A 27,498-nucleotide genomic window follows, 5' to 3' on the forward strand; every position below is an offset into this window, starting at 1 on the left:
TGACAATATATTATATATATTTAACTACTATATATAGTACAACTCTCAAATACCAAGTTAAAAAAAAACTCTACGTCCCTGCTTAGATACCTATGATATAAAACTTTCCACCTCTCAGGCTCATGTTGACACCTTTCAGGGTCATGTTGAGTCTTTCATCGAGCCTATTGGTTTGGGGATGGTAGTGTGTGAAGAACTTGCAGGTTACTCCACACTCATCACACGTTGACTGCAAGTATGCAGCCATGAAATTGGTGCCTCGGTCAGACACCTCCTCTTTGGGAAAACCCATATGGGTAATAATTGCCATCAGTGCCCTGGCCACAGCAAGCACAATCACTGCTCTCAGAGGGATGGCTTCTGGGTACCAGGTGGAATGGTCCAACAAGAACAGTCCCAGAGGAGCCACAGTATCAATGCCTTCCATTTCAAAGGGGGCACCAACAACAGGAAGGGGAACCAGGCGAGATGCCTGATTTTCCCTTTCTTTCTAATGGCCTGTCAGGTAGGACAGGACCTACAGAATGCATCCAAAGTCATTCTAATCTGGGGCCAATAAAATTGGGGACCAGCTTTTCAAAGGTCTTGGTCTGCCACAAATGTCCTGCCAGGGGTAAAGCATGAGCCAGTCCCAGAAGTAGGGCACTTTAGCACTTGTGGCACACACACCAACACACAGGTTGTACCAGGCCCAGGAGCCTTAGGCATGCTATACAGATCATTTTTCCAGTAAATGATGTGATCACCAGGGATGTCTCAATTTACCTGGACTTCAGCCTGGCACCAAACGCCCTCAAGAGTGATGCACTCCATCTGCACTTGGCAAAACTCTGCCTGGGAAGAACCTCTTTCATTTGGCCAGTTCAGGTACGTCTCCCAGGACAGCAATGTCTTTTCCTGTAGGTTCCGGGACATCCCCTTCAGGTTCTGCTTCCTCTTGGACCGCGGGAATCTCTAGGGCAGGTTTCCTCCACCCCTTGACCCTTCTCTTCTTTGCAGGTGCCATTGTTCTAGGCTCCAGACCTTTGGGGTTTTCCTCTTGGGTCCAAGGGACTGTGTGGTCTGGCACACCCTGTCGGTCAACTCTAGCATCAACAAGTGTGACTGGAGCTCTACCACCTTTCAGACGCTGTGCGCCACATTATTATCCAGCAGATAATTCACAGGCATGACTGGAGCTACCTTCTAAGGAATATGAGACTTTCCTCCCTACTCAAAGGGAACCAGTACCTGCTCTGAGGACACCAGATGACACTTGGCAGTAAACATACTGTCTCCTGTCTCTCTAAGAGCCTCTACTGTTTGCTAATTGATGGTGACCCATTTCCTATACTTCATAGTATTTCTAGGCATATGATAGTGGGTACTATCTGTCTGTCTACCAGGGAAACTAACATGACCTCAGAACTATCCCCGGTACTAACTAAGCCAGCCTCCTCCCCAAGTACCTCACTAGCTATTTCCAGGACCTGTCCACCAGTGGGAACTGCTGCTGTTTTGGACACTTGGGCTCACCCTTTGAGTGTCCGTACTTGTAACACTCAAAGTACTTAAGGATGAAGTGACCTGAAGGCTTCTTCACATGGAACCCTTCCTTCTTCTGCTCAGGATTGGGCTGGGAATACTTTCCCTCAAAACTTTTTTGGGGGCCCTTTGGTAATTCAGATGTTTTATCTTTGTCTTCCCCCTTCTTCCACTCTATCATCTGGTTTGGGCCCTGTAAACCCTTGTGGTGCTCCCACCCTGTGCCTTCTTGGATACTGTGGTGCTGACCCAGATGTCCCCCTCCTTTGCATGCTCTCAGGCTTTGCTAGTTTGCTATCAATCAGGTGTTCACAGAGCTCTGTAAAACAATTATTGAACATCTGCTGTCTCTTAAATCAGATCATACAGTCCTTTATAATCATCAAGACTAGCTTGACAGCTTGTGGCTGTCCTATGCCGCATGGGGTATTTGTCTGACGAGAGCCAAAACTTGTAAAACAAGTATGGCTCTCTTACAGACATACTTCATCTGGTCATCTACCACTTTTGTCAGCAGGGCATTCCTCCCCACTGTGGGCACATGGTTCCAGAAATCCACCTCCCAATTCTTTTCTGGAACCCTATGCATCCTTTTGGATACTTCATAAACTGAAAACAATTTCTCAATATAATCTGCCACCACATAGATAGACACCACGTCTTTAGGAATGTGGACCCTTTTTTCCCCTTTAATACACTACAATTTTGCTGCCACCATTGTTGCTGTACCCTGTGTTTTGTTTTGCCTTCAGGTCCAGCTCCATGAGACACACTTAAAGAGACACCATTAGTTTCCCTCCTGCCAAGGCTCTTTCAGCCTTGGCCTTCCCAGTGGCTAAGGTGATATTTGCCTCAGCCCTCCTCTCCTTCAAAGGCCTCTGGCAGCAGTGTCTTCCATCTTGAGTTTTTCTAGTTGCAGTCTGAACTCCATCTCAGACTTCCTGTCCTTCAGTTATTCAGGGGACAGATTGTGGGCGAGATGCTTCTGCCTGCCCTTGATCTGGCTGGAGACCTCACTGCTGTGGGTCCTCCTCTCTTCTCTGGGTCCATCAACAGGTGATTGTCATCCTCCCCTTCCATTTCCTTCTCCTGCTTATTCGAAATTCCACTTTTTCATCCTCCTGTGCTGTAGCCTGTATCTGTCGAGCCTCCTCCAAGATGTTCTGGAACTGCTGCTTCTTGGGGCTCCTGGTGACTGGTAGCCCCTCTCCCAGCAGAATCTTTTGAGTTCAGCCACAGTGTAGCTCTCTAGGTTGTGGAGCTCAAGGCAGAGTTACAGATGCAAAAGAAGTGGATTTGGAAAAATGAAAGCGTACAATCAAGGAGAATTTAAAAAGAAGTTGAGTCTGAAGTCATATTATTTATGGTGATTTTTAGCATTAGACAAAATCACTGAATGGCATTGCAAAACACGAGTACTGGATATTACTGCCACTACCACAGTATTGAGTTTTTGATTGGGGGGGTGGGGGGGCGCGGTAAAGATCCTTCCTAAACAACAACAACAGTCCTTGTTGAGGTGAAGTACAAGAGTCACTAAATTAACTGGTGCTTAACCCACTGGTAGCTACAAAAGCAGTATGGCTTAGCTGACAGCAATACGTATTCATGAAGCATAGAAAGAGTAATACAATGAAAACCCAGCACAGAAACAATCCCAAACCATTTTAGAAAAATAGAGTAATTGTTAATAAATAAAATTATACCAGAACGACAAAGTCCAACCAGTAGAAACGGAGACATGCAATTTCAAAGTATTAGGTAAGTATCACTAGTATGCAATGGCAAAGAGTCCTAAGCAAAAAAACATTAATGCAGCAAAACAGGAGGGTTGAAGGCAAAAACGGCTGGGGAACTACCACTCACGTGTATCAGGCCTAACAAATGCAGTTTAGATTGTTGTTCATTATGTCATGCATTGCACTTTTTTCTTGATAAAACTGTCTGCATTTTTTAAATGTTATAAAAGTTATGATCAGCTAGAGGTTATGGAAACAAATGGGTGTTCTTCATCGTTTTGTCAGCCCTTCTGTTTATTGAATCTGAAATTGCCCCGACTTCGACCTTTAAACTATTTCTAGATACAGATCTCCAGTGAAACCTGCGGTTCAGAGAAGTTCTGTTTCAGCAATCCCTCCGGATGCAATCCCGCCACCAGTGCAAGCTGCACTTTCATGTCATCTATGCCAGCTACAGGAGGTGGTTACGTCTTTGAAATGAGTGCGTTCTCTACTGGATATGTTGCGATTGGATTTTCAAATGATAAACTAATGGTAAGTCTTATATATGGAGCTAAAGAAGTACCTGGATAAGAAAGATTTTGTACCAAGAATATTAAACAACTTGAGAGCTTTTTTATGAGAATAGGTTAACTGGTGGTAGCTTAAAATCAAACACACATTCATTTTATGTCACATTTTCCAGATCTTCTAAAGTTTCCACTAAGTTCCTTAATTTCATTGACAATGACAATTCATAAATTGAATTGTGTCAGTTTGCACAAGTGTTATTACTGTGCTAAACGTACTCTGAAGCAAACCAGGGTGGATAAGCCTGGCATTTTTACCTGTTCTGCAGAGGGGCAACAGGCATAAACCTCTTGACCTTGTTACTCAGTCGAGCTGAATATTGCCTTGTGTGTCCCTCCAAGTTTCGACACATTCAGCCTTGGGCGATGTCCCATGTGATTGGAGTTCTTCATTTTGTAAGTAGAGATCCTGGAGGATTCCTGGTTCTTCATCTTCCGCCAGGAGGCAAATTGGGTGCACAGAATCCCAACAGAGCTTAATGTAAGCTACCAATTGACTATCGGGGTGTGAAGTCTGGGGACCCGGGTTCGAGTCTCGGCAATGACCCTCAACCTTCTGTGATTCTGGGCAAATAATTTAAACACCCCGTGCCTAACAAAAATGAATGTGCCTTAATGTAAAACAACTTATGCTCATGTAAAGTGCTCTGATACCCAATACCTTTAGGTCAAGTTCGCGCAATATAAAACTCCCCCCCAAATAGTCCTAGGAAATGAGGACATCCCACCCATTATGGCTTTTTTTTTAGGTCTAGCACAGCGAAAGACCTCAGGTCATAAAAATTAACAGGGAGTGGACTTTGCTTCAGCCTCTTTAGTTATTGATTGCTTTGAGTCAGCCCCCTTCCACCAATGGTTGCTTTTGATAGCCTCCTTTAGCATTTGCTTATTTGAAGTGTCATTTACAGTTGCATCAACCCACAGGAGCATGGCACTAGTTTACATGTACTTTTTCATCGGTGATTGGCTAAAATGTAGTTTGTCATTGGGATCACACTATCAACGCCACCCGATTATCCCAACACCTCTCGCAATTGGCAGTTGTTGCTAGTATGCAAACACAATTTCAGAGCAGTCCATATTTGCTACTATTATAATTCACTGCTTTACTTGGCCATGTACTATTTTTCTCTGCCAGGAAGTCACCATTGAACTGTGAGTGGTATTGCACCATTCCATTGGAAATTCAGCATGAGGGGATATTCCTCATAGTCTAGTGAGTTGCCATCCGATTTTAAGTGAGGAAAACCCCACATCTAAGGCGGTTTCTGAAGCATAATGCTGATGTGCAGCTAGAAGCCAGAAGCCAGAGAAAGCCATTACATCACTCAATGCCCAGATCCACACATCCTGCAGTTTCCTTGCTTATAATAACATTGTGGCATATCCGCAATCCTCTGTACAGTAACCGTATTTCCCACAATTCCCTAGAATATATATATATATATATATATATATACATATATATATATTATTTACTGGCGGTCGCCAGTAGATAGTTATAGTTAGGACCGTGTTTCCATAGGAAATCTGAAAATTCTATTTTGAATAACTTTGGCGCTGGTTGACGAATCTTCGCGACATTTTCAAAACTAATGGGGCGATCCGCTCAGCTCCTACCCTGAAAGTCTCGGGGGGATTCGTCAAGCGGGGGCCGAGAAAAAAGGGGGGTCCCAAAACGCATTTTCCCCATGCATTTTCCTATAGGACCTTTAGTCGAAGGTACAGCCCGAACGGCTGAACAGAATTACTTGAAATTTGGCAGAGAGGTAGTCCTCAGGTCAGGGATGTGCCTTTTGCATATATGGAGTCAATCTGTTCAGTAGTTCCTGAGAAAATTGCAGTTAAAAGCACATACATATCTATAGCCGCGCACCGTGCGCGCACCGTGCGAGCACCCTAACGTGCGCGAGCGTAATTCTGATTGGTGGTTACATGTTAGTCAGCATTCGAATCGGTCGAAATCAGAAAGTGTCGGCCGCCATTTTGTTTGTTTTCAGTGCGAGAGTGAAAAAGGAAGGCGGCGAACGTGAAAAGGGGGCAGGGTAGACAGTTCCTGACCCCCTAGCCTTTGTCAGGGGGTCCCTGAAGGACCCCAAAGGCAGAAAACAATTATTATTATTTTTTTTTTAAATCGCGGGGGTGCGCTCACCGTGCGCGCACGGTGAAAAAAAAAAATCAATAATTTTAATACGTAGTTTATTGTAAAATAAATATATTAAAAAAGTAATAATACATACATAACATAGCATTTAAAAAAACGTACAAATTCACTTCAAAAACCATAGGTTTCACACACGTTATAGTTAGGAATTAGCATTTAAAAAACCTTGCAAAGTCACTTAAAAAACCATAGGTTTCACACATGTTATAGTTAGGTGGATATTTCACTCGTAAAAAACCAATGAAATTCCCCCGTTATGGTTAGTTCAGATAACTATAACTCGCGCGACCGCCACTCTATCACAAGGATGATGTCATCAGTGATGTCATGAGTGATGCCACTGACCATGTCATGAGTGATGTAATATGTGACGTCATGAGCAGGATTGCGGGCGTGCGAGTTATAGTTATCTGAACTATCTATAACGGGGCAATTTCATTGTTTTTTTACGAGTGAAATATCCACCTAACTATAACATGTGTGAAACCTATGGTTTTTTAAGTGAATATATATATATATATATATATATATATATATTTATATATATATATATATATTACCTACTGGCGGTCGCTAGGACCACGTTTCCATAGGAAATCCGCAACATTCTATTTTGAATAACTTTTGCGCCGGTCGACGAATCCTCGCAAATTTCTCAAAATAGGCGGGGCGCTACGCTCCGCTCCTACCCTGAAAGTCTCGGGGGGATTCGTCAAGCGGGGGCTGAGATAAAAGGGGGGTCCCAAAACGCGTTTTTCCCATGCATTTTTCCATAGGACCTTTAGACACAGCTACAGCCCGAACGGCTGAACAGAATAACTAGAAATTTGGCAGAGAGGTAGTCCTCAGGTCAAGGAAGTGCCTTTTGTAGGTTTGGTGTAAATCTGTTCAGTAGATTCTGAGAAAATAGCCTTTAAATCAATATATATATCTGAGCCAGCTTACGGTGCGCTTACGGTGCGCTTACCGTACGCGTACGGTTGCGTGCACGAGCGCGATTCTGATTGGCTCTTAGATCTTAGAAAACATTCGAATCGGTCGAAACCAGGAAGCGGCGGCCGCCATTTTGTGTGTTTCACTCAGAAAAAAAAGAGTGATATCTTGAAAAGGGGGCAAGGAGGAGAGTTACAGACCCCCTAACATTTGTAAGGGGGTCAAAGAAGGACAGAAAAGTACAAAGAAAACATTTATTGATTTTAAAAAAAATCGCGGGGTACGCGTACGGTAAGCTCAACGTACGCGTACGGTAGAAAAAAAATAAAATAAAAGAAATGAAATGCAGATTTAAGAGTTTAGATATTAGGGGGCTCTAAAAAGAGCCGTTGTGTTTATGAAGTGATTTTTTAGTGGTACCTACAAGTAAGTACCGATGCAGAGTCTAAGGTTCAAGAGGAAGACTCTGTTCCCTTCATCATTGAAGTGCACACCATCTCCTCTATAAATGTCTTGCATGTCGTAACGCAAGTTGTTGTGGTAAATGGAACCCATACCATAGTCACGGAGGAAAGCAGAAACAGATTTGTTGACGTGCTTTCTTGCTTTGTCAATCTGCGGACAGAAATGATTGGACCAGTTCCATTTTTGCCTTTGGCATATGTTAGAAAAGACAAAGGCAGTTTTAGGGAAAAGTGAAAACAGTTGTGCAAAGGTGTCCTTCATAAGCATTTCCAGACCTACCCCAGTCAAAGTGCCTAGGTCATTGCCACCACAGTGCACTATTATGAGGTCAGGGTGTTGGATTTGCATGAAGGATTTCACCAATGGCATCAATTGGTGCCACTTTAACCCTCTCTGACCAATCCATTTAATGTCTACATTTGGCAAAGCAAGGTCTCTCACCATATCTGTTTTCTCTGCATACTTTTCACTCCAGAAGACATAGCTGTGCCCTACAATCCACACTGTGAACATCTTCAAAGGAGAACTGGATGCACTCAGGAGGTGTAATTCAGTAGAATGGTAAAAAGAAATGAAAGACAGTTTGGAAATGGAGGCATACATATTTTTTTCATAAAAAAAAGAACTGATTGGCTGTTTCATACCATTCTAGAATAAAAACTAGGCTGTATGTGTAAATTAATAGAAGCATGTTTTGTATTGGTACAGAAAAATGTGTTACCAAAGAACAGTACTATGGATTTGCTTTTAGGTTTGAAAAGTCAAGCACTCTTGCTCTGTGGAATTGAAACATTGTTTGGTGAACTTCTGACCTAACTCCACACAGCAGTGTTCCATGAGCTGTTGCTATGGTAGCAGGCAGAAGTCAAGTTGGGGGAAGGGTACTAGGCAGAAGTCAAGTTGGGGGAAGGGTACTTTTGGAAAAGGGTTGGTTTATAACCAATAGAAATGTGTGATTACATTTGAAAAAAAGGGGGAAGCACTGAGATTTGAAATTAACATGTATATGTGTGGAAAAAGAGAGGGAAAGTTTGCCATTATCTGGTTCTGCTGAGAGGAGAGAGGTGTAAAGAACAGAGATTCTGGCTCTGATAATCTGCTGTTTGAGTGCCACATTGCTTTCACAGCTAACTAATTTTAAAGGTGAGTTTAGAGTTTGAGAGGGGATGTATATGGTAAATTAAGAAATGAATAATAGAAATGGAATTCCTTTTGTTGAAGTTGTGTTTATTATTTTCTGTTTTGGGAGAAATTTAAATGTGAGGAACATGTAAAATAATATGGACTATGTTTTCACGATAAATTAAGGTGTACTGGTAAAAATAAAGAATACTTTAAGGGTTTGAGGTTGGACTCAGTAATGCAAATACATTCAGCATCACTAAGGCTGGTTGCCCTTGCTGGAGTGTAGGCAGTCACCCAGGTTACACATGGTGCTGGTCTGAAAAAGCAGTTTGGACATGTGCTTTTTTAAGAATATGAAAAGTGGATTCAAAATGTGACAGACTGTAAAAGTGTTTATCACTTGCCAAAAAAAAGAGTAGTAAGTGTGCTTTCAAAATGGCAAAGAAATTTCGTTTTGTGACTAATGTGAAAACATGACTCTGTGTGCATATAGGAATTACAGGCAGAGATTTATTGCGTATTGCTCTGGTGATTTCACAGTTGCATTAGATGGAAAGGGGGAGCCATTTTTTGGTGCAGAAGCAGACTCTTAGCACACACCCAGCTGCTTACCCTGTGGAATCATGCACAGTATTCACAAGCGAGTGGGGTTTGAGGTTTCAGTCAGTAATGCAAATACATTCAGCATCACTAAGGCTGGTTGCCCTTGCTGGAGTGTAGGCAGTCACCCAGGTTACACATGGTGCTGGTCTGAAAAAGCAGTTTGGACATGTGCTTTTTTAAGAATCTGAAAAGTGGATTCAAAATGTGACAGACTGTAAAAGTGTTTATCACTTGCCAAAAAAAAGAGTAGTAAGTGTGCTTTCAAAATGGCAAAGAAATTTCGTTTTGTGACTAATGTGAAAACATGACTATGTGTGCATATAGGAATTACAGGCAGAGATTTATTGCGTATTGCTCTGGTGATTTCACAGTTGCATTAGATGGAAAGGGGGAGCCATTTTTTGGTGCAGAAGCAGACTCTTAGCACACACCCAGCTGCTTACCCTGTGGAATCATGCACAGTATTCACAAGCGAGTGGGGTTTGAGGTTTCAGTCAGTAATGCAAATACATTCAGCATCACTAAGGCTGGTTGCCCTTGCTGGAGTGTAGGCAGTCACCCAGGTTACACATGGTGCTGGTCTGAAAAAGCAGTTTGGACATGTGCTTTTTTAAGAATCTGAAAAGTGGATTCAAAATGTGACAGACTGTAAAAGTGTTTATCACTTGCCAAAAAAAAGAGTAGTAAGTGTGCTTTCAAAATGGCAAAGAAATTTCGTTTTGTGACTAATGTGAAAACATGACTCTGTGTGCATATAGGAATTACAGGCAGAGATTTATTGCGTATTGCTCTGGTGATTTCACAGTTGCATTAGATGGAAAGGGGGAGCCATTTTTTGGTGCAGAAGCAGACTCTTAGCACACACCCAGCTGCTTACCCTGTGGAATCATGCACAGTATTCACAAGCGAGTGGGGTTTGAGGTTTCAGTCAGTAATGCAAATACATTCAGCATCACTAAGGCTGGTTGCCCTTGCTGGAGTGTAGGCAGTCACCCAGGTTACACATGGTGCTGGTCTGAAAAAGCAGTTTGGACATGTGCTTTTTTAAGAATCTGAAAAGTGGATTCAAAATGTGACAGACTGTAAAAGTGTTTATCACTTGCTAAAAAAAAGAGTAGTAAGTGTGCTTTCAAAATGGCAAAGAAATTTCGTTTTGTGACTAATGTGAAAACATGACTCTGTGTGCATATAGGAATTACAGGCAGAGATTTATTGCGTATTGCTCTGGTGATTTCACAGTTGCATTAGATGGAAAGGGGGAGCCATTTTTTGGTGCAGAAGCAGACTCTTAGCACACACCCAGCTGCTTACCCTGTGGAATCATGCACAGTATTCACAAGCGAGAGGGGTTTGAGGTTTCAGTCAGTAATGCAAATACATTCAGCATCACTAAGGCTGGTTGCCCTTGCTGGAGTGTAGTCAGTCACCCAGGTTACACATGGTGCTGGTCTGAAAAAGCAGTTTGGACATGTGCTTTTTTAAGAATCTGAAAAGTGGATTCAAAATGTGACAGACTGTAAAAGTGTTTATCACTTGCCAAAAAAAAGAGTAGTAAGTGTGCTTTCAAAATGGCAAAGAAATTTCGTTTTGTGACTAATGTGAAAACATGACTCTGTGTGCATATAGGAATTACAGGCAGAGATGTATTGCGTATTGCTCTGGTGATTTCACAGTTGCATTAGATGGAAAGGGGGAGCCATTTTTTGGTGCAGAAGCAGACTCTTAGCACACACCCAGCTGCTTACCCTGTGGAATCATGCACAGTATTCACAAGCGAGTGGGGTTTGAGGTTTCAGTTAATAATGCAAATACATTCAGCATCACTAAGGCTGGTTGCCCTTGCTGGAGTGTAGTCAGTTACCCAGGTTACACATGGTGCTGGTCTGAAAAAGCAGTTTGGACATGTGCTTTTTTAAGAATCTGAAAAGTGGATTCAAAATGTGACAGACTGTAAAAGTGTTTATCACTTGCCAAAAAAAGGAGTAGTAAGTGTGCTTTCAAAATGGCAAAGAAATTTCGTTTTGTGACTAATGTGAAAACATGACTCTGTGTGCATATAGGAATTACAGGCAGAGATTTATTGCGTATTGCTCTGGTGATTTCACAGTTGCATTAGATGGAAAGGGGGAGCCATTTTTTGGTGCAGAAGCAGACTCTTAGCACACACCCAGCTGCTTACCCTGTGGAATCATGCACAGTATTCACAAGCGAGTGGGGTTTGAGGTTTCAGTCAGTAATGCAAATACATTCAGCATCACTAAGGCTGGTTGCCCTTGCTGGAGTGTAGGCAGTCACCCAGGTTACACATGGTGCTGGTCTGAAAAAGCAGTTTGGACATGTGCTTTTTTAAGAATCTGAAAAGTGGATTCAAAATGTGACAGACTGTAAAAGTGTTTATCACTTGCCAAAAAAAAGAGTAGTAAGTGTGCTTTCAAAATGGCAAAGAAATTTCGTTTTGTGACTAATGTGAAAACATGACTCTGTGTGCATATAGGAATTACAGGCAGAGATTTATTGCGTATTGCTCTGGTGATTTCACAGTTGCATTAGATGGAAAGGGGGAGCCATTTTTTGGTGCAGAAGCAGACTCTTAGCACACACCCAGCTGCTTACCCTGTGGAATCATGCACAGTATTCACAAGCGAGTGGGGTTTGAGGTTTCAGTCAGTAATGCAAATACATTCAGCATCACTAAGGCTGGTTGCCCTTGCTGGAGTGTAGGCAGTCACCCAGGTTACACATGGTGCTGGTCTGAAAAAGCAGTTTGGACATGTGCTTTTTTAAGAATCTGACAAGTGGATTCAAAATGTGACAGACTGTAAAAGTGTTTATCACTTGCCAAAAAAAAGAGTAGTAAGTGTGCTTTCAAAATGGCAAAGAAATTTCTTTTTGTGACTAATGTGAAAACATGACTCTGTGTGCATATAGGAATTACAGGCAGAGATTTATTGCGTATTGCTCTGGTGATATCACAGTTGCATTAGATGGAAAGGGGGAGTCATTTTTTGGTGCAGAAGCAGACTCTTCTTAACACACACCCAGCTGCTTACCCTGTGGAATCATGCACAGTATTCACAAGCGAGTGGGGTTTGAGGTTTCAGTCAGTAATGCAAATACATTCAGCATCACTAAGGCTGGTTGCCCTTGCTGGAGTGTAGTCAGTTACCCAGGTTACACATGGTGCTGGTCTGAAAAAGCAGTTTGGACATGTGCTTTTTTAAGAATCTGAAAAGTGGATTCAAAATGTGACAGACTGTAAAAGTGTTTATCACTTGCCAAAAAAAGGAGTAGTAAGTGTGCTTTCAAAATGGCAAAGAAATTTCGTTTTGTGACTAATGTGAAAACATGACTCTGTGTGCATATAGGAATTACAGGCAGAGATTTATTGCGTATTGCTCTGGTGATTTCACAGTTGCATTAGATGGAAAGGGGGAGCCATTTTTTGGTGCAGAAGCAGACTCTTAGCACACACCCAGCTGCTTACCCTGTGGAATCATGCACAGTATTCACAAGCGAGTGGGGTTTGAGGTTTCAGTCAGTAATGCAAATACATTCAGCATCACTAAGGCTGGTTGCCCTTGCTGGAGTGTAGGCAGTCACCCAGGTTACACATGGTGCTGGTCTGAAAAAGCAGTTTGGACATGTGCTTTTTTAAGAATCTGAAAAGTGGATTCAAAATGTGACAGACTGTAAAAGTGTTTATCACTTGCCAAAAAAAAGAGTAGTAAGTGTGCTTTCAAAATGGCAAAGAAATTTCGTTTTGTGACTAATGTGAAAACATGACTCTGTGTGCATATAGGAATTACAGGCAGAGATTTATTGCGTATTGCTCTGGTGATTTCACAGTTGCATTAGATGGAAAGGGGGAGCCATTTTTTGGTGCAGAAGCAGACTCTTAGCACACACCCAGCTGCTTACCCTGTGGAATCATGCACAGTATTCACAAGCGAGTGGGGTTTGAGGTTTCAGTCAGTAATGCAAATACATTCAGCATCACTAAGGCTGGTTGCCCTTGCTGGAGTGTAGGCAGTCACCCAGGTTACACATGGTGCTGGTCTGAAAAAGCAGTTTGGACATGTGCTTTTTTAAGAATCTGAAAAGTGGATTCAAAATGTGACAGACTGTAAAAGTGTTTATCACTTGCCAAAAAAAAGAGTAGTAAGTGTGCTTTCAAAATGGCAAAGAAATTTCGTTTTGTGACTAATGTGAAAACATGACTCTGTGTGCATATAGGAATTACAGGCAGAGATTTATTGCGTATTGCTCTGGTGATTTCACAGTTGCATTAGATGGAAAGGGGGAGCCATTTTTTGGTGCAGAAGCAGACTCTTAGCACACACCCAGCTGCTTACCCTGTGGAATCATGCACAGTATTCACAAGCGAGTGGGGTTTGAGGTTTCAGTCAGTAATGCAAATACATTCAGCATCACTAAGGCTGGTTGCCCTTGCTGGAGTGTAGGCAGTCACCCAGGTTACACATGGTGCTGGTCTGAAAAAGCAGTTTGGACATGTGCTTTTTTAAGAATCTGACAAGTGGATTCAAAATGTGACAGACTGTAAAAGTGTTTATCACTTGCCAAAAAAAAGAGTAGTAAGTGTGCTTTCAAAATGGCAAAGAAATTTCGTTTTGTGACTAATGTGAAAACATGACTCTGTGTGCATATAGGAATTACAGGCAGAGATTTATTGCGTATTGCTCTGGTGATTTCACAGTTGCATTAGATGGAAAGGGGGAGCCATTTTTTGATGCAGAAGCAGACTCTTCTTAACACACACCCAGCTGCTTACCCTGTGGAATCATGCACAGTATTCACAAGCGAGTGGGGTTTGAGGTTTCAGTCAGTAATGCAAATACATTCAGCATCACTAAGGCTGGTTGCCCTTGCTGGAGTGTAGTCAGTTACCCAGGTTACACATGGTGCTGGTCTGAAAAAGCAGTTTGGACATGTGCTTTTTTAAGAATCTGAAAAGTGGATTCAAAATGTGACAGACTGTAAAAGTGTTTATCACTTGCCAAAAAAAGGAGTAGTAAGTGTGCTTTCAAAATGGCAAAGAAATTTCGTTTTGTGACTAATGTGAAAACATGACTCTGTGTGCATATAGGAATTACAGGCAGAGATTTATTGCGTATTGCTCTGGTGATTTCACAGTTGCATTAGATGGAAAGGGGGAGCCATTTTTTTGGTGCAGAAGCAGACTCTTAGCATACACCCAGCTGCTTACCCTGTGGAATCATGCACAGTATTCACAAGCGAGTGGGGTTTGAGGTTTCAGTCAGTAATGCAAATACATTCAGCATCACTAAGGCTGGTTGCCCTTGCTGGAGTGTAGGCAGTCACCCAGGTTACACATGGTGCTGGTCTGAAAAAGCAGTTTGGACATGTGCTTTTTTAAGAATCTGAAAAGTGGATTCAAAATGTGACAGACTGTAAAAGTGTTTATCACTTGCCAAAAAAAAGAGTAGTAAGTGTGCTTTCAAAATGGCAAAGAAATTTCGTTTTGTGACTAATGTGAAAACATGACTCTGTGTGCATATAGGAATTACAGGCAGAGATTTATTGCGTATTGTTCTTGGTATTTCACAGTTGCATTAGATGGAAAGGGGGAGCCATTTTTTGGTGCAGAAGCAGACTCTTAGCACACACCCAGCTGCTTACCCTGTGGAATCATGCACAGTATTCACAAGCGAGTGGGGTTTGAGGTTTCAGTCAGTAATGCAAATACATTCAGCATCACTAAGGCTGGTTGCCCTTGCTGGAGTGTAGTCAGTCACCGAGGTTACACATGGTGCTGGTCTGAAAAAGCAGTTTGGACATGTGCTTTTTTAAGAATCTGAAAAGTGGATTCAAAATGTGACAGACTGTAAAAGTGTTTATCACTTGCCAAAAAAAAGAGTAGTAAGTGTGCTTTCAAAATGGCAAAGAAATTTCGTTTTGTGACTAATGTGAAATCATGACTCTGTGTGCATATAGGAATTACAGGCAGAGATTTATTGCGTATTGCTCTGGTTATTTCACAGTTGCATTAGATGGAAAGGGGGAGCCATTTTTTGGTGCAGAAGCAGACTCTTAGCACACATCCAGCTGCTTACCCTGTGGAATCATGCACAGTATTCACAAGCGAGTGGGGTTTGAGGTTTCAGTCAATAATGCAAATACATTCAGCATCACTAAGGCTGGTTGCCCTTGCTGGAGTGTAGTCAGTTACCCAGGTTACACATGGTGCTGGTCTGAAAAAGCAGTTTGGACATGTGCTTTTTTAAGAATCTGAAAAGTGGATTCAAAATGTGACAGACTGTAAAAGTGTTTATCACTTGCCAAAAAAAGGAGTAGTAAGTGTGCTTTCAAAATGGCAAAGAAATTTCGTTTTGTGACTAATGTGAAAACATGACTCTGTGTGCATATAGGAATTACAGGCAGAGATTTTTTGCGTATTGCTCTGGTGATTTCACAGTTGCATTAGATGGAAAGGGGGAGCCATTTTTTGGTGCAGAAGCAGACTCTTAGCACACACCCAGCTGCTTACCCTGTGGAATCATGCACAGTATTCACAAGCGAGTGGGGTTTGAGGTTTCAGTCAGTAATGCAAATACATTCAGCATCACTAAGGCTGGTTGCCCTTGCTGGAGTGTAGGCAGTCACCCAGGTTACACATGGTGCTGGTCTGAAAAAGCACTTTGGACATGTGCTTTTTTAAGAATCTGAAAAGTGGATTCAAAATGTGACAGACTGTAAAAGTGTTTATCACTTGCCAAAAAAAGAGTAGTAAGTGTGCTTTCAAAATGGCAAAGAAATTTCGTTTTGTGACTAATGTGAAAACATGACTCTGTGTGCATATAGGAATTACAGGCAGAGATTTATTGCGTATTGCTCTGGTGATTTCACAGTTGCATTAGATGGAAAGGGGGAGCCATTTTTTGGTGCAGAAGCAGACTCTTAGCACACACCCAGCTGCTTACCCTGTGGAATCATGCACAGTATTCACAAGCGAGTGGGGTTTGAGGTTTCAGTCAGTAATGCAAATACATTCAGCATCACTAAGGCTGGTTGCCCTTGCTGGAGTGTAGTCAGTCACCCAGGTTACACATAGTGCTGGTCTGAAAAAGCAGTTTGGACATGTGCTTTTTTAAGAATCTGAAAAGTGGATTCAAAATGTGACAGACTGTAAAAGTACTTTTCACTTGCCTAAAAAGTAGTAGAAAGTATGCTTTGCAATTGGCAAAGAAATTTCGTTTTCTGCCTAATTTCAAAGCATGACTCTGTGTGCACACAGGAATTGTTTTTAGATATTTAATTGGTGAAGGTGTTATTGTGATTTTCATTTATAGGAAAGGGGTTTATAGTATTTTAAGATTTCTAAAGAACATAAAAAATGTAGTAATATATTTAAATAAAATAAAGGAATTTTTTTTTAGTTTTTTTCAGGTATTGCTGAAGAGCAGTGAACAAAATTTAAGATGCCTACAAAATCCAGAGTAAAGAAAGACCACAAAAAAAACCTATATTTGAAGACAACTGGAGGACCTAAGTTAGTTGGAGATGCTCATGTTGGGAAAAAGAAAAAATCTTCTGGTAAGCAGACAAAAAATTTTTTAAAGAACATATTCAAAAAAAAGGAAAAATGTACAAAATGTCTGTACTGGAAAGAATGTTTTCAATAGAAAAGGAGAGGAAAAAATTGAGAATTTAGTTAATGCAAATATACCTTCTGCAACTAAAAAGATTAACTTAAACAGAAAAACAGCGTTTAAAGAGATACGTAGAAAAATGTTTCAGAGAAGAGTTATGTCCAATTTGATAAAGGATGTGAAGAAATATAAGCAAAAGGCTAAGTTTTATAAGAGAAAAAAAGAAATTGAAGCCATTGCAGCAAAGGCATTAGAATTAAAAAGGAAACTATTCATTTTAATTTTGAATAGGATGCGTACATTAGATAAAATGGTTAATGTACTGAAATCACAAAGCAAAAGGAAAAGAGTAGTGAACAGAACAAACTTTTGTAAAGTGTTTTTAGGAAAATGGATGCATAGTTCAAGTAGTGAACCTTTTTTTAATGAAGAGAGCTATTTTCAAAGTAATAGTTTGCTGCATGCAGTTGACACCAGAGGTCGTGCTTACGAAGTGAAAAATGGTTGGATAATGGAGAAGGAGATAATGGTTCCAAGAGATGAGGTACAAGTGATGGCGGATGAGGCTATGGGGAGACGTCCTAAAGCCCCAGTGTACATTTGGAATTGTAGTAGTATTTGCACTGTGCGTCAGGAATCTATTGATAAATTTCGTGAGTTTCTAAGAGAATATAGTAAAAAAAGTGTAAAACAGAAGATTAAGGTGCTTCAAAGTCTAGATCCATGCAGAGTGAGAGAGAATACTGGTTTGCAGGGTCATTCTCTGGCTTGTCTATCTAGAAAAGTGTGTAATAGTGTTTTCCATCATTTTAGGATGCTGGCTGTTCATCATACTGAAATGAGAAAGTTTGTGAGACGGTTGTATTTTGCTAAAAGTCCAGCAATAAAGTTAGATGAATTGAATAGGGCTCTGTTCCGTGGATCGGTATCAGATGTAGAGAAGGTTGTTGATGAAATTCAGTTTTGTTACTTTGGTCCTGAACAAAACAGTGCAGAAAAGGACACAGTAAATGAGGAAGAAGTGGAAGAGAATGTAGAACCCTCTGTAAGTAAGACATTTAATGATCACATAACAAAATTTGCAATAATCTCTAATGAAAGACCAAATATTACTTGTATTTGTTGCCGCAGAACTCATTATAGAAAACAAACTGGGAATGTTGATCTCTACAGAAAGAGTGAAAATGAAGATAATTATAAGTGGAAGGATTTTGCCACATATATATTTCTTGAAAATTGTTTTGAATTGGGTGAAGATCAGCGTATTTGTAAATACTGTTACAACAAGTTAGAGGAAAATAGAATGCCGACCAGAGCTGTACATAATAATTTAGAATTGGATGCTATTCCTGCTGAACTTTCTGAATTAAATACATATGAGTCTATACTCATTCAATGTGTTCATCCGTTCCAGACCATAGTACGTATGGAGCCCAAAACTGGTAAATTACCTCCTTCAGATTTACTGAGAGGTTTAAAAGGTAGAGTGGTGTATTTGCCCTTGGATTTGAAAAAAAATATGGAAACTATTGATGCGGATACTTTGGAAACTGAACCATTAATTATTCTGGTTAATGGTGTACCTACAAAGAATAAGAAGATTTGGCAGGAGCTGGTAGATGTACGGAAAGTACAAAGAGCAAATTTGTATTTGAAAAGGAATAACAAATGGTATGAATCAATTTATATAGAAGAAGAAGAAGAAGAAGATTTACAAGAAGACACAGAAACACCAACTGGACAAATTGAAAAAGTGGACAAGTCAAAGGAAGAAGAAATTTATGAACATTTTAGCATACATCCTCTTCATTCAAAAGAAGTTATGGGAGACAATATTGATCTGTTTCAGGTGAAGAAAGCAAAAGGAACTCCCGTGAGTGTATGGGAGGAGAGCTTGGAAGCTCGATGTTTTCCCCAGCTGTTTCCTAAAGGAAAAGGAGGACGATACGATGAACGTCCGGAACAGATTCCAGCTTCTGAGTATCGGACTACAAGACTATATGCAGAAGATCCAAGATTTCGACAAAGTATTCCTTATTTGTTCCATCTTTTATTTGAAAGCGACTTGTCTGCACTGTCTTATGCAGTAAATCACATTTTAAAAAGTGGAGTACATTTACAAAATGTGTCTGCTAAGGATTTTATGGAGAAAGTGCAGCACCGAGAAGATCATTTGGAAACACAACTGATCAATCTGATGGCTTGTCAGCGTGGAACAAATGAATATTGGTACAGACGCCATGGTGAATTAAAATGCATGTTACGGAATTTAGGAACACCAACATGGTTCGTTACCCTAAGCTGTGCTGAGTACGCTTGGGATGATTTACTGGATTTTCTACAAGAGGCAAATTCAAACATTAAAAACATCGAATACAAGACAGCAGGACAACTGTGCTCATTGGATCCGGTTAATGTTTGCAGATATTTCAATCATAGATTTGAGGCTATGATGTCGTTCATCTGCAATAAAAAAAATCCACCTCTAGGAGAAGTAGTGGATTTCTTTTGGAGAAAAGAGTACCAGGCAAGAGGTGCTCCTCATATTCATATGCTGTTGTGGATCAAGGATGCCCCAAAGTTTGGAACAGATGCTGATGAAGCAGTGTTATCTTACATTGAAGAATATGCAACATGTGCTATACCAAAAAACACAGAAGAGAAAAAGTTAAAGGAGCAAGTTTTACGTTTCCAAAGTCATCGGTGTGGAAAATACTGTCGACGGAAATACAAGAGCAAAGATAAATACTACACTAAATGTCGATTTGGATTTCCTAGACCTGTTCTTTCAAATGGAAGAGTAAACAGTTTTATGTCATCTGTGAGACATACTATCACAAGAAAATCACCTAAGAATACCTACAACCTTAAAAGAAAAGAAGAATCAAATAATATAAATGACTACAACCCAGTCATTTTATCCATGTGGAATGCTAACATGGATATACAGTATGTAGCTGACAATTCCATTGCTGTTGCTCGATATGTAACGTCTTACATTACGAAATCAGAAAAAACAGAATTGAAGGAATTGTGGGAAGAGATTTCTCACGAGAAAACTGTCAGTAAGAAGCTGTACAGTTTCAGTTTGAAGATGTTCTCGCATCGAGAAATTGGATCCTACGAATGTTCAGATAGGTTATCTTCCGCAAGTCTCTACTCGAAATCAAGAAGAATAATTTGGGCAAGTTTAGGCCTTGCAGCAATGAGAAATCGGGTACTGAAATCTGTTGGAGAAATTGAATATTTGGCTGAGAATGACCCAGAAAGTACAGATATTTTGAAATCAAACATGTTGGACACATATTATCCCAAGAGAAGTCATCATCTGGAGAACATGTGTCTCTATGAAGTGCTGCAGAACTACATTTATTCACAGAAAGCCACAGAAGACATCAACAATGGAAAATATAAAGTCATTGGTGAGGAAGGATGTTTGGTGAAGCAAACAAAAGGTAGTTTGATAAATCACAGGAAGCTGAGTTGTGACACTACTGACAAAAAGGAATTTTACTACTTGGCTCTTTTACAGCTGTTTAAACCATGGTGTACAGAGGATGAACTACTGGGAGAATTTCAAAGCTATGAAGATTCTTTTAATGCTTGCAAAGACAGCATACAATGCAGTACATTCTCAACTTATCTGCAAATGTTAAATGAAGAAATTGAACAGGAAACTACAATTGCAGCAGAAATAGCTAGAGACAGTTCTCAGGACAGCCAAAGTTCAGGAACACTCAGTCAAGATCCCCTAGGACAACCAATCGTTGAAAATGAAGCATCAATAGCCATGAATGAAGTGGAAACGGCTATGAATCAAGCTCAAGAAGAATTTATAGACTTACAAAATTTGGAAAGACAACTGAACAAAGAGCAGCAACAAATTTATGAAGAGATCAGAAACAAAATTGGTCACGGATTTCTACAGGAAAAAAAAGAGTGCTCATGCACATCATTTCATCCAATCAGGATGTATGTAAGCGGACAAGCTGGAACTGGAAAAAGTTTCCTTATAAAAGTCATCAGAAGCTACCTACAGCAAAAAACGGATTCTACTTTGTCTTGTGTGGTTACCGCTCCAACTGGGTTAGCAGCATATAACATAAAAGGAATCACTTTACATCGTTTGCTAATGTTACCAGTGGAGCATGAGAACAAAATACAATACAACAAGCTAACTGGAGAAGCATGCTTGGAAGTTTCAAGAGTATTAAAGAAGATGCAAGTTCTCATTATTGATGAGGTGAGCATGGTATCAAACTTAATGCTTGCCTTTGTGCATTTAAGAATGCAGCAAATTCTGAAGACAGACTATGACGTGTTATTTGGAGGAAAACACGTCATAGTTTTTGGAGATCTTTTGCAACTTACTCCAGTTAAAGGACAACCAGTGTTTAATACTGTGACACATGAAGACACGAAGAAGTCATTGGGAAGAATCGGTAATACAAATATTTGGTCCTTCTTTGAGTACAAGGAACTTACTACTAATATGAGGCAAGCAAACGATGAAGAATATGGAAGTATTCTGAAAGATATCAGAATTGGACTACTCACTGAAGCTGGCACGAAAGCATTACAGAGTCGGCTGCTACATAATTTATTTCCAAAGGAAGAAATAGTTGCAGAGAACATATACAAGAACATTGCAGAAAAGAAAAGTGTCATCTGCTTAATGCCAACTCTACGTGAATGCTCAATATTCAATGAGGAGCTTTTGAAATTGGAAAAGGAAGATATCAGGAAATTGGAAGCAGTGGACAAAATTGAGGATGGAAGAATTACTGTCACATTAACAGGCACACTGAAAAATAAATTGGATTCACTAGAGAAGAAGATTTCCAAAACAGCTGGATTAGAAAAAAATCTATATGTTTGCATGAACTGTAGAGTATTTTTAAGGAGAAATTTGGATGTTGAAAAAGGTTTAGTTAATGGAGCTATGGGAAGAGTTGTGGGTTTTATTAATTATCAGAAAAAAGATGGAATTGAATGTTTAAAAATAAAATTTGATCAGATAGAAGAAGTTAAAGACATTTGTCGTTGTTCAGTTCGTTTCATGCTTGTGAAAGACTTATATGTACGTAGGAAGCAGTTTCCGTTTTCTCTAGCATATGCTGTAACTATTCACAAGTCTCAAGGATTGACTGTAGATTGTGCATTTGTGAACATTGGTTCAACTGTGTTCAAAGAAGGTATGGCATATGTTGCTTTGTCACGAGTGAAAACATTATCAGGTTTATTCATGATAGACTTTGATGACTCAAAAGTTAGTGCTGATGCAAATTGTGTAAAAGAGTATAATAGATTAAGAAGAAGCTATGCTCCTCATTTAGGTCAGTATCCTGTGTTGGAGAAACGTGTAGTTTCTCGTAAAAGGAGAAATGAGAATATCTGTAATGAAGATGTAGAGAGGAGGAAAAAAAAGAGGAGTGATGTGATTGCAAGCAAAAAGAAAAAGGAAAATGAAGAACAGGTTGTAGGATGTCATTTTGAAAATAGCTCTGGTGTCAACTGCTACGCTAATGTAGTGCTGAATGTTGCATTTTATCTGGATAGTGTGCAAGAGCAGATAATAGTAAATCAGGGAAAAAGATTCTGTTCTGAGTTGAGTCTCCTTTTTCAAAAGCTGAGTAATGATAAAACTCAAATAGAAAGTGCTACTGAAATTAGAAAACTTTTAGATGTATGTTCAGGACGAACACAGTTTTCTCAAAATGTACAGCAAGACGCACAGGAATTCTTGATGTTTTTTCTTCAGGTACTGGAAGAAGAAGGGGTTCCCATAGAAAATGTATTTGGTCTCTCTTATAAATGGGAACATAGTTGTGAAAACTGTTATAATATATGTGGCTCTAATGTTGATTCTGAAAGTTTTATTTATTTAACATTGCCAGAAAGTAAAACAGTCACTTTTGCTAAATTAGTTAAAGATGCTAATCATAGCATGGAATGCAGTGAGTGTCAATCTGACATGTTTTCAACGTTAATTTTAAAGGAATACGGACAGTATGTAATTTTAATGATGCAAGGCTGTAAAGCTGATGGTTCAAAATTAGATACTTTAATAAAGAAGTTTACAGGACAGCAATTATCAATTTCAGGAAAAACTTTTGTAACAGTTGCAATAATTTTCCATGATGGACCTACTGTAACTTCTGGTCATTACACAGTTTATCTTAAATGTGAAAAAGGCTGGACACTGTGTAATGATTCCCAATTGATTTTTAAGCAACGTTTGCCTTTTGATTTAGCAAATTCCTATCTAATCTTCCTGAAACCTAAATTTTAGAGAGATTTGGCAACATCTGGACAAAACAATTTTATCATTTTATTGGATTACCATTGGAATTTAAAAAAAAAATGATTTTACAAATTATCATTTGGCCTAATGGAAAGGTAACCAATTGTAATGTGGACTTTTTCAATTTTTAATGAAACTTTGGAAAACCAAAAATTTAGAAAAAATCGGTAACATCTGCGCAATTTAAATTTTGGAATGTTATTGGATTGCCATTGGAAATTTATTCAAAAAAGATTTTTAAATTACTATTTGGCCATGCGGAAAGGTAAACAATTCTATTGTGGACTTATTTAATTATTAATAAATTTTTCGGAAACCAAAATGTTACAGAGAATCGGTGAGATCTGTACAATTTAAACTTTAGATTTTTATTGGATTACCATTGGAAATTTAATCAAAAAAGAATTTTAAAATTACTATTTGGCCTAAAGGAAATGGAACCAGATGTATTGTGGAGTTATTTGAGATATATTTTTGTGATTATACTTCTGAAACAAAAATATCAGACGGTATTTTAAAGAAATAAGTATTGATATTAGATGATATTTTTTAAGAATATTATGCATTTCTATAAAGTTATGTTTATGCAAAAAGAGTTTGTGGGCTTTTTTAAAACAATCTTTGAGATTGTTAATTTTTTTTTTGCCCGCTGTTAAATGATGAATGCAATTGCTTTCACAATTTATAGTGAAATGCAATATATTCTGAAAACAGCAAAAAAAAGGCAAAACATTTTTTTGAAAAATATGTAAATATGTGTACTGTATTATAAAATGTTTTATTAAATATTAATACTTTTTTCTTTTTTTTCAGATTGAGATAGAAAATTTTCGAAAACTAGAACCATTTTTAAAGCAATTAAAAAAAAAATTAAATTAATAAATATTTTTTTGAGTGGGTATGGTAAGTCAAAAATGTCATGGTCCCTTTTTTCCACTTCTCCACAATCACATTTTCAGTTTTTCATTGTAGTCTCTCAAGGACCTTGTAATGTGATAATTGATTTTTAGTGTTTTTTTTAAAAAAAAAATAATAATTACGCGTACCGTACGCGTACGGTAAAAAAAAATCAAAAAAAAGTTTTAAAAAATATATAAAAAAAAGTTGAAAGGTAAGGTTGGCTCTTAAAAGAGCCGTTGTGTTCATGCAGGGACAGAGGAAAGAAAGAATGGGAATATTAGACGGTACGACAAATGTGCTGATCTATTTTATTGTTCACTAGGGAAATACTGGTCTCCCTATAACAAATTAGATCATGACAAGTGGCGCACCGTATTTCAACCATCAGAAACCGAGGGTTAATTTCCTGAGGACCAGAAAAAGGAGATGCTCCCCCCACAGATGAAGGGCTCACCTGACTTGCCGAAGATGGACTCGGCCCTGCAGATGATGGTCCAGGCTGAGCTGCTGTGGATGTGCTTGGTTGACTTACTGAAGGGTTACCTTCAGTATGTCGAGCATGTGTCCTTCTGTGTACATCCTTAAGGTGTCTCAACATGGTGTGATTCCCGAAGGAATACTTCTTGTTGGGATTCCCTCTTGAAAGTACACGCTTACACAGCTTACAAGTCACTAAGGGTGCATTTACCTTTTGCTGGCCCTCTGGAAAAGAAAAATACCCCCATATGAAAGAGGTCTTTTGTTTACTCGTTCTCTGCCTCAAGGTAGTGCTGCTAGCCTCACTCTCAGAAGGGCTCTGCTGTTCTGCCATCGTATCACAAAGACAACCCAGCTCCTTCTCCTAAGGGATCACAAGCAGAAATGAGGGGAATGGGTGTGGTGTAGGAGAGTTCTAGAACTGAAAGTAGTTTCAACCAATCAAAAGTTTGAGATAGAAAATTTTCGAAAACTATAACCATTTTAAAAACACTAAAAATCAATTATCACATTACAAGGTCCTTGAGAGACTACAATTAAAAACTGCAAATGTGATTATAGAGAAGTGGAAAAAAGGGACCATGACATTATTGACTTACCATACCCACTCAAAAAAAGATTTATTCATTTAATTTATTTTTAATTGCTTTTAAAATGGTTATAGTTTTCGAAAATGTTCTATCTCAATCTGAAAAAAAAGAAAAAAGTATTAATATTTAATAAAACATTTAATAATACAGTACACATATTTACATATTTTTCAAAAAATATTTTTGCCTTTTTTTTGCTGTTTTCAGAAAATATTGCATTTCACTATAAATTGTGAAAGCAATTGCATTCATCATTTAACAGCAGGCAAAAAAAAATTAACAATCTCAAAGATTGTTTTTAAAGAAGCCCAGAATCTCTTTTTTCATAAACATAACTTTAAAGAAATGCATAATATTCTAAAAAAATATCATCTAATATCTATACTTATTTCTTTAAAATACTGTCTGATATTTTTGTTTCAGAAGTATAATCACAATAATATATGTCAAATAACTCCACAATACATCTGGTTCCATTTCCTTTAGGCCAAATAGTAATTTTAAAATTCTTTTTTTGTTTAATTTCCAATGGTAATCCAATAAAAAACAAAAGTTTAAATTGTACAGATGTCACCGTTTCTCTGTAACATTTTGGTTTCCGAAAGATTAATTAATAATTAAATAAGTCCACAATAGAATTGTTTACTTTTCCGCATGGCCAAATAGTAATTTGAAAAATCTTTTTTGAAAAAATTTCCAATGGCAATCCAATAACATTCCAAAATTTAAATTGTGCAGATGTTACCGATTTTTTCTAAATTTTTGGTTTTCCAAAGTTTCCTTAAAAAATGGAAAAATTCCACATTACAATTGGTTACCTTTCCATTAGGCCAAATGATAATTTGTTAAATCTTTTTATTTGTAAATTCCAAATGGTAATCCAATAAAATGGTAAAATTGTTTTCTCCAGATGTTGTCAAATCTCTCTAAAATTTAGGTTTCAGGAAGATTAGATAGGAATTTGCTAAATCAAAAGGCAAACGTTGCTTAAAAATCAATTGGGAATCATTACACAGTGTCCAGCCTTTTTCACATTTAAGATAAACTGTGTAATGACCAGAAGTTACAGTAGGTCCATCATGGAAAATTATTGCAACTGTTACAAAAGTTTTTCCTGAAATTGATAATTGCTGTCCTGTAAACTTCTTTATTAAAGTATCCAATTTTGAACCATCAGCTCTACATCGTTGCATCATTAAAATTACATACTGTCTGTATTCCTTTAAAATTAATGTTGAAAACATGTCAGATTTACACTCACTGCATTGCAGGCTATGATTAGCATCTTTAACTAATTTAGCAAAAGTGACTGTTTTACTCTCTGGCAATGTTAAATAAATAAACCTTTCAGAATCAACATTAGAGCCACATATATTATAACAGTTTTCACAACTATGTTCCCATTTATAAGAGAGACCAAATACATTTTCAATGTTAACCCCTTCTTCTTCCAGTACCTGAAGAAAATAAATCAAGAATTCCTGTGCGTCTTGCTGTACATTTTGAGAAAACTGTGTTCGTCCTGAACATACATCTAAAACTTTTCTAATTTCAGTAGCACTTTCTATTTGAGTTTTATCATTACTCAGCTTTTCAAAAAGGAGACTCAGCACAGTACAGAATCTTTTTCCCTGATTTACTATTATCTGCTCTTGCAAACTTTCCAGATAAAATGCAACATTCAGCACTACATTAGCGTAGCAGTTGACACCAGAGCTATTTTCAAAATAACATCCTACAACCTGTTCTTCATTTTCCTTATTCTTTTTGCTTGCAATTACATCACTCCTCTTTTTTTTCCTCCTCTCTACATCTTCATTACAGATATTCTCATTTCTCCTTTTACGAGAAACTACACGTTTCTCCAACACAGGATACTGACCTAAATGAGGAGCATAGCTTCTTCTTAATCTATTATACTCCTTTACACAATTTGTATCAGCACTAACTTTTGAATCATCAAAGTCTATCATGAATAAACCTGATAATGTTTTCACTCGTGACAAAGCAACATATGCCATACCTTCTTTGAACACAGTTGAACCAATGTTCACAAATGCACAATCTACAGTCAATCCTTGAGACTTGTGAATAGTTACAGCATATGCTAGAGAAAACGGAAACTGCTTCCTACGTACATATAAGTCTTTCACAAGCATGAAACGAACTGTACAACGACAAATATCTTTAACTTCTTCTATCTGATCAAATTTTATTTTTAAACATTCAATTCCATCTTTTTTCTGATAATTAATAAAACCCACAACTCTTCCCATAGCTCCATTAACTAAACCTTTTTCAACATCCAAATTTCTCCTTAAAAATACTCTACAGTTCATGCAAACATATAGATTTTTTTCTAATCCAGCTGTTTTGGAAATCTTCTTCTCTAGTGAATCCAATTTATTTTTCAGTGTGCCTGTTAATGTGACAGTAATTCTTCCATCCTCAATTTTGTCCACTGCTTCCAATTTCCT

General features: G+C 38.6%; 1 protein-coding gene across 1 annotated transcript in view; it reads left to right on the plus strand.

Moving 5' to 3' along the window:
* Positions 1 to 27,498, plus strand: part of LOC146834591 (ferric reductase 1-like) — a 285,647-nt gene that overhangs the window by 64,624 nt on the left and 193,525 nt on the right. Inside the window, exon 5 of the mRNA XM_085600125.1 lies at positions 3,606 to 3,797. Coding sequence (XP_085456251.1) covers positions 3,606 to 3,797 — 192 coding nt within the window. The remainder of the gene's footprint in view (positions 1 to 3,605; positions 3,798 to 27,498) is intronic.

This window comes from Triturus cristatus, chromosome 4_2 (genome assembly GCF_964204655.1).
Source record: "Triturus cristatus chromosome 4_2, aTriCri1.1, whole genome shotgun sequence".
NCBI lineage: Eukaryota > Metazoa > Chordata > Amphibia > Caudata > Salamandridae > Triturus > Triturus cristatus.